This window comes from Pteropus alecto, unplaced genomic scaffold, assembly GCF_000325575.1.
Source record: "Pteropus alecto unplaced genomic scaffold, ASM32557v1 scaffold148, whole genome shotgun sequence".
Lineage (NCBI taxonomy): Eukaryota > Metazoa > Chordata > Mammalia > Chiroptera > Pteropodidae > Pteropus > Pteropus alecto.
The window spans coordinates 236,938-249,329 of record NW_006442105.1 but is presented as its reverse complement, the minus strand read 5'-3'; the positions used below and the strand labels follow the sequence as shown (position 1 = coordinate 249,329).

Below are 12,392 nucleotides of genomic sequence, written 5' to 3'. Positions count from 1 at the left end.
TCCGTGACGACCTTGCGCTGGTTCCGCGGTTTGGTGCGCAGCCGCAGCGGCCACCGCGTCTGTACTCACAGGTGAAGGTCTCTTCTGATCCGGATGACCCCCCCCCCAGACTTCCTTGGGGTGTCCCCCGGCCTCCCGTTCCCCTTCCGCTCTCCTGACCTGGCATCGACCCCCTCCGGAACCTCCTCTGGAGCTTCCCACTTCTCCACGCCCCTCCTAGAGGTCCAACCGTCTGCTCCCGGCTTGCGCCTTCTCCTCCCGGCTCCCAAAGCCGGTTCCCCCTCCCCCTCCGTCTCGCGCGTGCTCCCCGCCGGTCGCTGTTTTCCCAGGCTTGGGCCTCCGGTCGTGGGATTCAGGCTCCTTTTCGCCTCTCCTCTCGCCCGTGTTTGCAGCCTCCTTTAGGATTTTGGAGTAGCGGGGCAGCTTTGCGCTCGTTGGTGGGCACGTCCCGCTTCGTTCCCCCTACTCTTGGTTTTGCAGTGTCCTTAGCTTTAGATGCATGGTTGTACATTGTTTATAGTGAATCTTTTTTTCACATTCGATGCTCTCACCCGACTAGATTGGAACTCTGGGGGAGGTCAGAAATTTTTTATTTCGCGTCGGCATAGGTTTTTTGTTTTTTGTTTTTTTTTAAATCAAATGTAGCCTTATTTACATAGAAGAGGCTTCATAAATGAGCTTCATAATAAAGTTTCAGTTTTTCAAGCTGGAGGGAAAGGAGTGAGTTGGGACGGTTACAGTGACAAAAAATCTGAGAGAATATAGTTAATTTCAAAAGCCTTTGACCCCTGGCCTTGGAGAATCTTTGATCCTCCTCTGACTGGGACTAGGTAGAGCCACTGTCAGAGAGAAGAGCATTTATATCTAAAGGGAGGAAAGTTCCTGGGTCTCATAGTCTTGAGGAAACCACTGGTTTAATGCCAGTGCAGGAAGTGACTTGTCTTAAGTTACACAGGGACTTACAGCCCGAGCTGGAACTGTTAACTGCCTGTTTACTTTTGGCCCTCAATATTTGTCGAGCAAATCAACGTCCAAACTCTCTGTGTATACGTGCTGTGCAGTGGGAGCGCCTAAGGGCCAGACTGTGGGAATGAATGCTCCTGCTACTGGTTCATTTGTGCTCGGTTCCCTGGGTCCTGGAAGTTCCTAACCCAAGGCTGCCAGTTATTGATAAGAGGTAGGATATTGGAAATAGACCCTTTGACTGGGCAGGTGCTTGTCTGGGCTGCTCTTGTGCCTGCGGTTTGGTAGTGATTTCCTTACATGACTCCCCACCTCCACCCCCAATTTCTGAGGACAGAATGAAGCATAATTTGCAGGATCATCCTGGCACACGTGATAGTGTCTGGCGTGTTGTAGGTGGTAAGTAAATGCTTAACTGATGACACCAAACCGAAGAGGGTGGGCCCACTGGACCTTGCAGCAGAGCCAAACACTGGACACCAAGTTTTACAGTAGAGAAATTAGAGCTGTTTATTGGCAGGGCGCCAAGCCAGGAGAATGGGAAGCTATTGCTTAAAACTTGAACTCCCGGGTGGTTTTTAATCAAGGGTCTTTAAAGGCAGAAATTGAGGGTTAGGGGTCACGAGTCGGGTGAAGCTGATTGGTTGATTCTTGAGCTTTCCTTAGTCTGACTAATTTAGTTCCAGCCTTCATCTTGTCTGAAGCCTTTTTAACTTTCTGAACTAACAGGGTTGAGGAACCAAGATTCTGCAAAGTATCTCATGATTATGTGTTAGTGATGTTATCTTTAAAGCAAAAGGCAGAAACTAAACATTTTGTGACCATTGTTATTGTTTAAGCTGTCATTTCTATATGCTTAACTAGCTACATTTTTCTATGATCTCAAGCAAAATGTACTTTTAAACATTTTTCCTGGAACTTGCTTTACAGGCAAGCTTCCAGGACATAATTAACATAATTTCTTAATCTTTGACTATGAGCTACATGGCAACCAAAGCAATTGAAACATTTAGTTAAAACTGGTACAGGTATCCCTATACTCTACGAGGTAATACCTAAACATGTTTACTGTTAACTGTCAGTTTCACTGAAGGAGGCTGCTGAAAAGAATTCAGAACCCGACAACAGTTCTTTACTAGCATTGTATTTTTAATGGTGTTAGCACATTCTGTGTATTTCCTGATAAGCTCAAGGACCGAATTTACGAAATGTGTACATCAGTGGTAGAGAAAGAACAGATACCTCTCTTATACTCATATTTATTATTCCCTGGGAAGATAGAGGTTTTTCTTGACTCCCTGTGGAAGCTTTGCTATGCTTCCCAGCTTGCCATCCTATATTAATACTTAGTTTCTTTCTCCTTTCTTCTGACTTTTTCGTACTGGATGTCTAAATTAAAGAATTACGTTATTAGTATCAGTAACTACCCCAAACTGCACAGTACAATAATCTTTAAAAAATGTTATAAAAAGTGGACCAGTTGTACCAGTCATGTCTTATGTATTGGTTGTGTATTCTGAATTTGATCATGGTTACAGAAATTTGAACTTTTTTGCCTTTGTCTGCCCTTTGATGAGTGTTTGTTTTGGGCTTATTAAGAAGCAGTTGTTACTTGGAAATGGCCAACACCACATATGAACTGACTTCTAAATGATGATGCGTTACCCAGTCTTTTTGTCTTCTTTTTTGGAGTATACCTGGGACTTTTTGTTGCCTTTACATTACCATCCTTGAAGGAGTTTTCCTCTTTGATAAGGAAGTAACTTTTATAGCTCAAGTACAGAGAGCACTAACTAGAGGAACCAGGATATTGTGAATGAGTCAGTTGTAACCAGGTAATCCTGAATTGCAGTTCCTAGAACAAAATAGTAATGTAATTATAGCACATCTCACTTTTGAAGCATCTTCTATAGGACTCTTTGGACATATTATCTCATTTAATTCTCAATAACCCATAAAATAACTCATAATGTCTTGTCATAGTGGTAAAAAAAAAAGAGACTTAGAGACGTTTAGTATCTTGACCAGAATCATAGTAAAAGGTAAAGTGGGCTTCAAACTCAGAACCACCAGATTCCAAAGGCAATATTCTTTCCATCTGTTAAATTGGTTCTTTTTGGATTCAGTGCTTTTAAAATGATCTCAGTTCACATTTCAGATAATTTGAATTATTGAATATGGTTTATATTTTAAAACTTCTCATAGGTTTTCTTGGCATGTGAGTACTGTGGCTATTTTACAACTAGCCTGCTAGCATTTTATTCTCTAGAGACCAAAAGTAAGACTTAGACTTCATCTGATGAGTTTTAGTTTATGTATTAGAGATCCTGCTCGAGAATATAATAGTGAAAAGTTGAGGTACGTTATGAAGAGGTGTGGAATTCAGTAAGGTAAGGCAAAGAGCCATTCCTGTGCCTTCAGAGTCTAATTGGTTATGCATTCTGGGAAGGTTTTTGGTTTGATATTTTATTATTATTTTGCGTCTAGAGTATATATGTTTAAATTTTGACCCTCAAGAGCATCTTAACTTACTGTCTTCCAAGCCATTTGAGAAGCAGCCTGATGTACATCTGTCTTCTAGAATGTTTTGGGCAAATTTTAGGTAGATAGTGAGGAAATAATAGTGGTAATAGTAGTAATAATTGCTATGGTAGCAACTACCATTTATTGAGTTTTAGTGACTGTCAGGCAGTATGCCAAGCACTTACAAATTATTTCACTCAGTTTTCCAAACATCCTGTTAAGTAGATGTTGATATTCTCCTTTTACAGATCAAGAAACTAAGGCTTGGAAAAATTAAGTAACTTGCTCAAGGTAATTTATAAGTGATCGAGCCAGGATTTAAATGCACGCCTTTTGACTCCAAAGCTGTATGTACTCTGAAGCATTAGTATCTAGAATTGAAAAAAGCATATTATCAAAGTTATACTTTATAATTTTTGGTTGCTAAAGATATACTAAATCCGCCCCTCCCCCGACCCCAGTTTAAAACAAAAACAAAGAATGTTGAAGGGTGGATTAAGTAGGTGTTAAGTAGGTGGATTTCATCTAGGGTTTTTAAAACATATTTGAGGATAATATAAATTATTGCTTACATGTTCACATATCACAATAATGCATATACATAGATTGAAAAGCCAAACAATACTTTAAACCTCAGCATAAAAATTATCAGTCTCTTGCCCATTCCCTTTCCATTAACTAGAGACAACCATTTTCACCTTTTTTAGCTGCTTTTTGAAGAGTATTTTTATATTTCAATATATAATATTGCTATTGATTTAGATGTAATCTTTAACTTCCCATCATATATGACTTTTGCCACCTTGTAAACACTTTTCAATCTACTAGAAACTTTTAGACGAAGTCAGTACTCATTTTTCTTCCTGGAGCCTGTGTCCCGCACCAATCTGGGCTGGTTTCTTTGCACAGCAGTATTTCTGGGACCTTCCTTCATCTGTGTCGGCATTTTCTTTCTCTTGGTCACTTATTGGATCCCCTAGTTCCTCTTGGCTTATTCTCTCATTTTGGTGGAATACATTCCTTACTAGGTCCTGGAATTTACGGACAGTAAATCATTCAGCATGTGTGTAAATATCTTTATTTTATCTACTTGATTGATAATTTGGGTATGGAATTCTGGCTTGGAAATAAATTTCTCTCAGCATTTTGAACATAGCAATCCATTAGCTTCCAACCCTGTTGATAAAGATGCACTTTCCTTTCTTTCTCGATCCTTTATATATGACCTCTTCTTTTGCTCTGGGAAGTTTTTAGGTTCTATTCTTTATTGCTAGAGTTCTGAAATTTCATTCATATACCTAACCAAAGATCTTTTTAAATTCATCCTGCTGGACCCTCACTGAAGCATTTGTGTCTAAAAATCTGTCCTGTTCTGGGAAATGTTGTATAGTATTTCTTCTCCACTGTTTTCTCTGGTTTATATCTGAAACTTTCCTATAAGCAGACAATTTTATATTCCAGGCTCATCTGCTAATTTTTTTCACCTCTTAGATTTTTCTTTGATAGATATTTCCTCTATCTTGATCTTTACAATGCTCCTATTGAATTTTAAATTTTGGCTATCATTTTTACCTGAGCTCTTGTTTTCTGGATCCAGTATTGTATATCATTTCTCTGATAATAGTATTTTTTTGAAGTCATCTTTTGCTCCCTACATTGTCTCTGATTCCTGTGAGGTTTTGTTTTTAGGTTTTTAAATTTTTTTATTTCTTTAATCTCTTTTATCTCTAGACTTTCCTCAAATGCCTGATGATACATGCTATGTGTTTCTATTTAAGAGAGTTACTGAAGAACTGAAAGTGTGTGTTTAAAGTTTATCTCTTGGTTAGCTTCCCTGTAGGATGCAGAGACTTTTTATTTACTTTAGAACTTTTACAATGTTGTTAGCATCTCATCCACTTTTGTCTCTGCTGCCATTCTCTTTGTCTTTGTGGACTTACACTTTGTTTCCCCTTAACTCTCATTTTAGTTCCATTTTGGGAGGAAGTAAGAATTAGCTGCTTGTGCTCTTTATAATCCATTATTAATGTTGGAAATAGCAAATCTTGACATTATTGGTGTATCTTTTGTCCTGGATCCTTATTTTAGTGTCACTGTGTGTCTTCTGACTTTGAAAGTAACTCTCCTGTGAGTTGCATTGTTCAGTGAAAAGAAATATAGATTTTCCAGAAATGTGTAATATTTCTATATAATATAGAAGAGGAAGTGGAAAGATGGATGTTTAAAGTCTGCCTTTTTTGTTTTTCCCCTCTGAGCACTGGTCCTAGATAACCTCAAGGCAGGGTGGGGTAGCAGAATCCTAGAGCAGGAATTGGTCTAGGCTGATTAGTGTGGTATGAATGTTAGGTGGTGGCATGCAAGTGCTCTGTAAGGCTGAGGGTAAGTAGGCTGAGTGACAGTCAGTGTCCCCTGCTCCTCTGCTTTGTGGTCAGATATCAGGATACATTGGAGGAGCCTGGCAGGGTGGGGTAGCAAACTCTAGACAGAGGGACAAACTCTAGACAGAGGTAAGATTGCTCTTGCTACCAAAGGCTGAGTCTAATAAGGCAATATGCTCTATGTGATGGTGGTGATACCAGTGTGATGCCCAACAGAAGAGGCTAGTAGACACAGACAAAAGACACCTCTCTTTAAAGGAGATAAAGAACTTATTTTCCTGTACTCAGATTACTGCTCACCTTCCAGTCTCTGCTAGAGGATGGAATGCCCTGGCCTCAGCCCCCCAATAAGATGCTGTGTGGCTGCTGATATTGCCTGATCTGAGTGAAGACCTCACAAGGTGCTTTAGGAAGCTCCCATTATGGGATTTTAATATTCTCTTGACTTTTTCTGATTTTTCTGGGGACTGGCTTATAATTGCCTGTCCAGCAAGTGCAGGCAACCAAATTTGGTGCATCCCTGAGGTTCAGGGGAGTCATTTCACCTCAGCAGCCTGTTTTAGGTGAGTTTGAAGCCCGTTCCTACAGTCTCTGTGCTGCCTAAGTTTCAGTACACTTGAGTCCTTAACTCGGCCATCTCTACTTTTTGTCTTAAAAATAAATCCTAACATCTTGAACAGTAAACACAGCAAATATCTCTTAATATTAACACAATAACCATATGAATTAAGTGAGCGGAAGATATTACACAAATCAAAGTATTTCAACTTTCTTTTTTTTAACCAACTCTTTCTCCTTTACCCTTTACCCCCAGTTGTGTGAAATTGAACTAACATGGGAAGGTATATGTTTTTTCTAACATATTCTATAGTCACGTATCCAGTTTAATCATTATTTTATACTTGGGATACCTTTTAGTCTCAATTGGTTCTGATATATTATAATTATTATTTTCACGTCACAGTTTGGCCATTGGATGCCCTTTTTTCAACTGGCTGACTTCTTTATTGTTTCTAAAGGCATTCATAAAAGCATTGTTGTGTTTGACAATAATACATCTTAGGCTTTTCTTGAGGTATTCTGTCCCTGAATTGTAACCAGCTGATTTTAAAGGAGCAGTAGCTCCTTTTAGAGGAGGCCTGTACTGAAGACAAAAATCTGGGCACTAGATTACATGTAAGATTGTTCCTTATAATGACTAAGGTAGACAGAATGATACCAGATAAGAAGTTACTGAGTCCCTAGAAGAATTACCCTTTAAAAAGTCATAGGTTTCGGTTGCTAATTGTAATTTAAATTTCTTTCTCCCTTGTTATAATTCAATTTTCCCTTTCTCTAATAGTTTTGAACTATTTGATATAGGCACATCTGAGATATGTTTATAATGTAGTCCTCTAGATGAAGAAATTTTTTTTCCTTTTGGATCTTGACTGAAGTGGCCTGAAATTGATTCTCAGGTCAGCTGTGCAGTTTCCTCTTGTTGACATCCCTTGAGCCTCAGTTACCTAAAAAGTTAAAACTCAGCCTTGCTTCAAGGAAACACCAAAGAAAACATAGGCACACTATCTGGCAACTCAGATGTTGATCCAAATAATAGGTAGTAATCAGTTAACAGGAAATATGTAGGTCCTTAAAGTTTTTTTTTTTTTTTTTTTTAAACTCTTTTTTTAACTCTATTTTCTTGGGTGCTAGTATTGTTAACCTTACTGGCACATTGTTGGACTCAGGTTCTTAATGACCTTTGAATAAATGAAGCTATTCTTAATCTCAGTTTACACTGGCCTGACATTTTGGCTATTATGAATGATAGCAGATGTAGCCAAATTAATAGTGAGTCATTAAGAGGTTTTAAAAATTTACCACAAATACTCAGGAAATTCCTTTCTGTTGCTCCACATCTTTTTACTATTCACTTGGTTTCACAACCACCAGCAAAGAACTGTCTGACATTTCAGTCAGGTTTTATATTTATGTTATAGCTAATAGCTCTTACTACCTATAAGTAATATTTGGCCTATTCCCAGATATGTTCTTTTTCACATGATATAAACTGAAAATTCATGTTATGACTAGAAATTTTAGTATATCTGGGATTTGGCATGAATGGTATATGGCATATACCTTCCAGTTTTATGTTCTAGAATAACTCATCACTGTAGAGATGTGATACTATCTGTAGTATTCCATTGCCTGTCTTTTTAATTTGTAAGTTTAACCTGTTTCTTCCACTAGAGTGTAAACTGAATGAAAGTAGGGAGCTTGGCTTGGTTACTGCTGTATCCTTAGTGCTTACTACAAGGCTGGGCACACAATATATGCTCAAAGAATATTTGTTGAATGAAAATATGATGGTATTATTTCTCTGCCTCAAATCCTTTTAGAAGTCAATGATTGTTTTAGGATGGTTTAGGCTATAAATTGCAGGAAACTAGTTTAACCCAGTATAAATAATTTAAAAAGCTATCATTTTCTTAACAAAAAGCCTTGGATTAGAGTTGGTTTTTCAATTGGTTGAGTCATTGGCTCAGCAGAGTTAGCTTTGCTATCTCTATAGTCTGCTGCCCTCAGGCTGGTTCTCTCCTAATCAGAAAGTGGCTGCCAGCAGCAGTGAGCAGCATGCGCTTCCACTAGAAGTAGTAGAGACTGACTTTCTGGATCTAGTTCATCTGGGACTGTATGTTTGAGCACCTAAATGCATGGGACAAAGATAGGGAAGGATGAAAAAATTACTTCCTTTGTTGGTGAGGAGAGACAGCATGAATTGGCAAAAATTGCAAGGATATTAAGAACTTCAGAGTAAGAGAGTTTGGAGATGCCAGAATTCAGGATGACTAAAGGTTGCAGAGCTCTTTTTCTAAAGCTTTGGAGAGAGGTGAGAATTCAGCCATACATAGACGTAGGAAAATTAAATGAGGAAGACTCATTTGTTCTTTTAGGTGTCCACTTGGGCTTTTGCTCTGTTTTGCTAACCTTCCAAACCTTAGTGCCTTAAGCAGGAGACATAAAAATGCTATAGAAAATAAAAGTAGCCCATAATCTCAGCCTTCAATTAATATCTGTTGATTTAAAAAAAAAAAAGGCTATTGTTAAAAAATTTTTAGGTAGTATGGAAAGGTATACTGGGACTGAATAGTCATTCTCTCTTCTGATACATACACAGCATTGCTTCATTCCTTTCTTCAGAGATACCCATAGTTAACAGTTTTTATGATTCCTTCCAGAAAACAATTGTGCAAGTATCAGCTATGTGTGCTTATCAGCACATTCTGTTCTTCCTCATTCCTTTTCATATTTGCATAATGACCTGTTGTGTGGATATACTCATTAAATAGTACTCTGTTGTGGGGGCACTTTGGTTGAGGCTAGTGTTTTGCTGTAGAAGCAGTGTGTGAACCTCTGCATATATATCAATGAGATATATTCCTATTAATGGTGAGATTTCTGGGTCAAATTATATGAACATTGAAAATTTTGATATAGTTAAATTCTCCCTCTCCTCCTCCAAAAGGTTACAGCAGTTTTCATTCCTGCCATCACACCTCCTTTCTGAGTATCATAGTTTTTTTCATTTGTGCCCTTCTGATAGGCAATATTGTTAACTTCTGTTTTGTATTTTTGTCTGTTCAGTTAGGAGAGAAATTGAGTGTCTTATGAATTTATTGCCCATTCATGTTTCTTTTTCTGTGAACTGCCAGGTGACTGGTATCTCTGTTATATGTGAGCTTTGTAAGTGAAGGAAGTTAATTCCTTGCTGCTGTCTGGTTGTAAATATTTTTCCTTAATCTTTTATTGGTCATTTTGACTTTTTAATTTTTTTTTTTTTTTTTTTTTTTTTTTTTTTTTTTTTTTTTTTTTGCTACTCTGACTTTTATTTTTGTGGAGTTATGTATATTGAACTTTTTCTTCATGATTTTCGGTCTTCTGCTCTGAACTGACTCCTCCACCTGCTGACAGCAGTGCACACCTCATTGGGCTGTGTGATATCAACTGGGTATAGCTAGCTAGGATAAAAGTAAGGCAGCTGGACCCCAGAAACCCAGGATACTGGACATGTTAGGAGAAGCCACACATTCTTGACAGAGCTAAATCTTAATATGCCTGAGACTGTTTTATGCTTATTGAGTGGAGTTAGACTCAGTAAGTTGGGCAGGGTGTTGAGACTAAAGCATAGAGTGGGAAATGGGGGGTGGGGTTGTATTGGCCCGCCCCACTGAGGAGATACTGTATTTGGTAAATGCCAGGTGGCCAATGAAGTAAAATGGCTTTGGTCTCTTCTTCAGCTGACTCTGAAAGGGATGAGGATGGAGAGTTAGACCAAATGGCTGTGTTTTTATGATTATAGTGAGAAATATGTGAACTTCTAAAACTCTTGGAATTTCCTGAGAGATGGAGGTGCTAGGAATCTTGCTATTTATGATAAATCCATTTCAGCTTTATCTTGAGTTTATGCTAATGAGATGACTTTTGTTTGGCCTCTGGACAACTTCAGCATGGGACTGGTTACCAGAGGAACCAACCTTGTGATTAGAAGGTTAAAGCTTTCAGCCCCATCCCTAGACCTCCAGGGAGGGAAGAGAGGCTTGAGATTGAGTTTAGTCACCATTGGCCAGTGATGTAAGCAATTATGCCCAAGTAATGGAACTTCCTTAACCCCTAAATGACAGGGTTCCAAGAGCTTTTGTTTTAGTGATCACACAGAGGTGCTGGGTGGGAGGTGCAGCAGTAGAGGGCATGAAAGCGCTCCGCTTTTCCTTCTTACCTTGCCCTGTGCATCTCTTCCAGTTGGCTGTTCTTAGGTGGTATCTTTTATAATAAATAGGTAATAGTAAGTAAAGTGCTTTTCTGAGTTCTGTGATTCATTCTAGCAAATTATTGAATCTGAGGAGAGGAGGTGTGGGAACACCCACTTTATAGGTCAGAATAACAGGAGGCCAGGGCTTATGTTTACAGTGGGAGTACTCTTGTAGCACTGAGCCCTTAACCTGTGGGGTCTGACACTAACTCTAGATAGGTAGCATTAGAATCAAACTGAGTTGGTAGACATCCAGTTGGTGTTCTGAGAATTGGGGAATTGGTTGTTGGTGTGGAACAACCCCACCCATTTGGTGTTAGAAGTGTTGTGAGTAAAAATAGCTCAGAAGGGCAGTCCTCCTTTCTGGGTATAATTTTGAACCTGCCTGTTTCTTCTGCTGTAGGTGAAAAGATGACAGTTGTGAAGAGTGGATGGTTGCTGCGACAAAGTAAGTACACGACCATGAGCTCCTTGGTCTCGGTTTACTGTTACCTTAGGACACATCTTTATTTCTGTTGCTGAAACAAATCTATTTAAAAACAAATAGCAAAGTCTTATTAATGTTGTTGCCCTGAGTTTCCTCTTGGAAGTTTTTAGAACTCTTTGAGCTGTTTTTCTGCACAGGGAAGTCCTTGTTAATTGCTGCACTGACAGGAACCCGGGAACAGTGGTACTCCCTGCTAGTTGCTTTTCTCACTAATATGCTTTATTATTAATGGCTGACTGGTGGCCCTGCTTGACTAACCTAGCTGGGCTGATAAATTAGCATGGAGATACTGCTTTCTTTGTGGAAAATACCTGTTTTACCTGGAGATTAAAAAGTGACTGAGATTCTGAAATGCTAGAGTCTTTAATTATAGGGATAAAGATTTGACCTAAGATTATATGTTTATCTAAAACCAAACCTTTTGTACTGTAGTCTCCCTTTATCTGTAGAGGATGTGTTCTAAAATCCCCGGTTGATGCCTAAAACCACAGATGATATCAAACGTTATATATACTATGTTTTTTCCTATATGTATATACACTTTTATGGCTTCTCTTTGGCATATCCGAATTGCTGGCATCACTACTCTTGTGCTTTGGGGCCATTATTAATAAAATAAAGGTCACTTGAACACAAGCACCATGACAGTCAATCTGATAACCAAGACCTCAACTGAGTGACTAATGGATGAGTAGTGTCTACAGCTTGGAGATGCTGGACAAAGAGAAAGTTCATGTCTCAGGTGGAGGGAGCTATACGGTGCGAGATTTCATCACTTTCCTTAGAACAGTGTGTATTTTAAAACTTTTGAATTGTTTATTTCTAGAATTTTTTATTTAATATTTTCAGACCACAGTTAACTGAAACTGGAAAGTAAAACCACGGATAAGGAGGAACTACTATATTGTTTATTATTCAGATGTGAATTTATATTTGAGGGATACCTTCAGAACTTAGTTAAAATGTAGACTAGCAGTGAAAAGTAGATTGCATACCTTAGATGGTTTATAAAAGCTATTACTTGTAGAGCTTGTTTATGTTCTTGTTATGCAGATTTCACATATATTATGTAATTATCACAGCAGCTCTGTGCGGTAGGCACAATTATCCTAGTTACCACTTGAAGAAATTGTCTAGGTGTTAATTATGGGCAGCAAACCTGTGGTCAGACTGAGGACTGTTTCATCTCAGCATTGACTCTATTTCTCCCAGGAGACAAGCCTTCAGCCTGTCTGTTCTACTATTAGTT

General features: G+C 38.6%; 1 protein-coding gene across 7 annotated transcripts in view; it reads left to right on the top strand.

Moving 5' to 3' along the window:
• PLEKHB2 (pleckstrin homology domain containing B2) overlaps positions 1-12,392 on the top strand; it is a 68,663-nt gene continuing 56,271 nt past the window's right edge. Inside the window, exons 1-3 of one of the 7 annotated variants that reach the window (XM_006919845.3) lie at positions 25-71; positions 1,301-1,362; positions 11,060-11,104. In XM_006919845.3, the coding sequence (XP_006919907.1) occupies positions 1,302-1,362; positions 11,060-11,104 (106 nt within the window). In that variant the 5' untranslated portion in view covers positions 25-71; position 1,301. Of the gene's footprint in view, positions 72-95; positions 1,178-1,300; positions 1,363-11,059; positions 11,105-12,392 lie in introns of those variants that run through there. The other 6 variants (XM_006919846.3, XM_025038520.1, XM_015595593.2 and 3 more) reach the window with 6 other exon arrangements.